Source organism: Penaeus monodon, chromosome 21, assembly GCF_015228065.2.
Source record: "Penaeus monodon isolate SGIC_2016 chromosome 21, NSTDA_Pmon_1, whole genome shotgun sequence".
In the NCBI taxonomy this organism is placed as follows: Eukaryota; Metazoa; Arthropoda; class Malacostraca; order Decapoda; family Penaeidae; genus Penaeus; species Penaeus monodon.
The window spans coordinates 12,647,703-12,648,063 of NC_051406.1; the positions used below are offsets into that span (position 1 = coordinate 12,647,703).

At 56.5% G+C, this 361-nt stretch overlaps 1 protein-coding gene across 1 annotated transcript in view; it reads left to right on the plus strand.

Annotated features, from left to right (window-relative positions):
- The window catches only part of LOC119586239 (serine/arginine repetitive matrix protein 2-like), a gene marked incomplete in the record, with an annotated part of 17,646 nt that overhangs the window by 3,101 nt on the left and 14,184 nt on the right, over positions 1-361 (plus strand). Inside the window, 1 exon segment of the mRNA XM_037934941.1 lies at positions 8-343. Within this exon segment, the coding sequence (XP_037790869.1) occupies positions 57-343 (287 nt within the window).

Genomic DNA, 361 nt, shown 5'->3' on the forward strand with positions numbered 1-361 from the left:
ATTGCAGATCAGTGGAAGCTCTTCTAGGCCTCACAGTCAGGAGCAGCTCACACACTATGGACATTCCTCTACCAGAAGAGATCCCTTTGCCAGGGGTTGTTCCTGGGAGTATGCCTAACATGAGCCGTGCTCCCCCACACCCCAGAGGCCCCGGTCTGCTTTCCACACCCACTCGGCCACCTCCCCACATCATCCTTCCCCCAGGACCTCCACCTGACATGTCCGTTCCTCCTCCAAACTTCAGTGTGCCTCCCCCGTTCATGTCAACACCACCGCCACGCCTTCCCAGGCCTTCTAATGTGACCCCAAAGAAGCTAGGGGAATCTACAGGCAAAGGAGAAAGGTATGTCAGTTGGGTCTG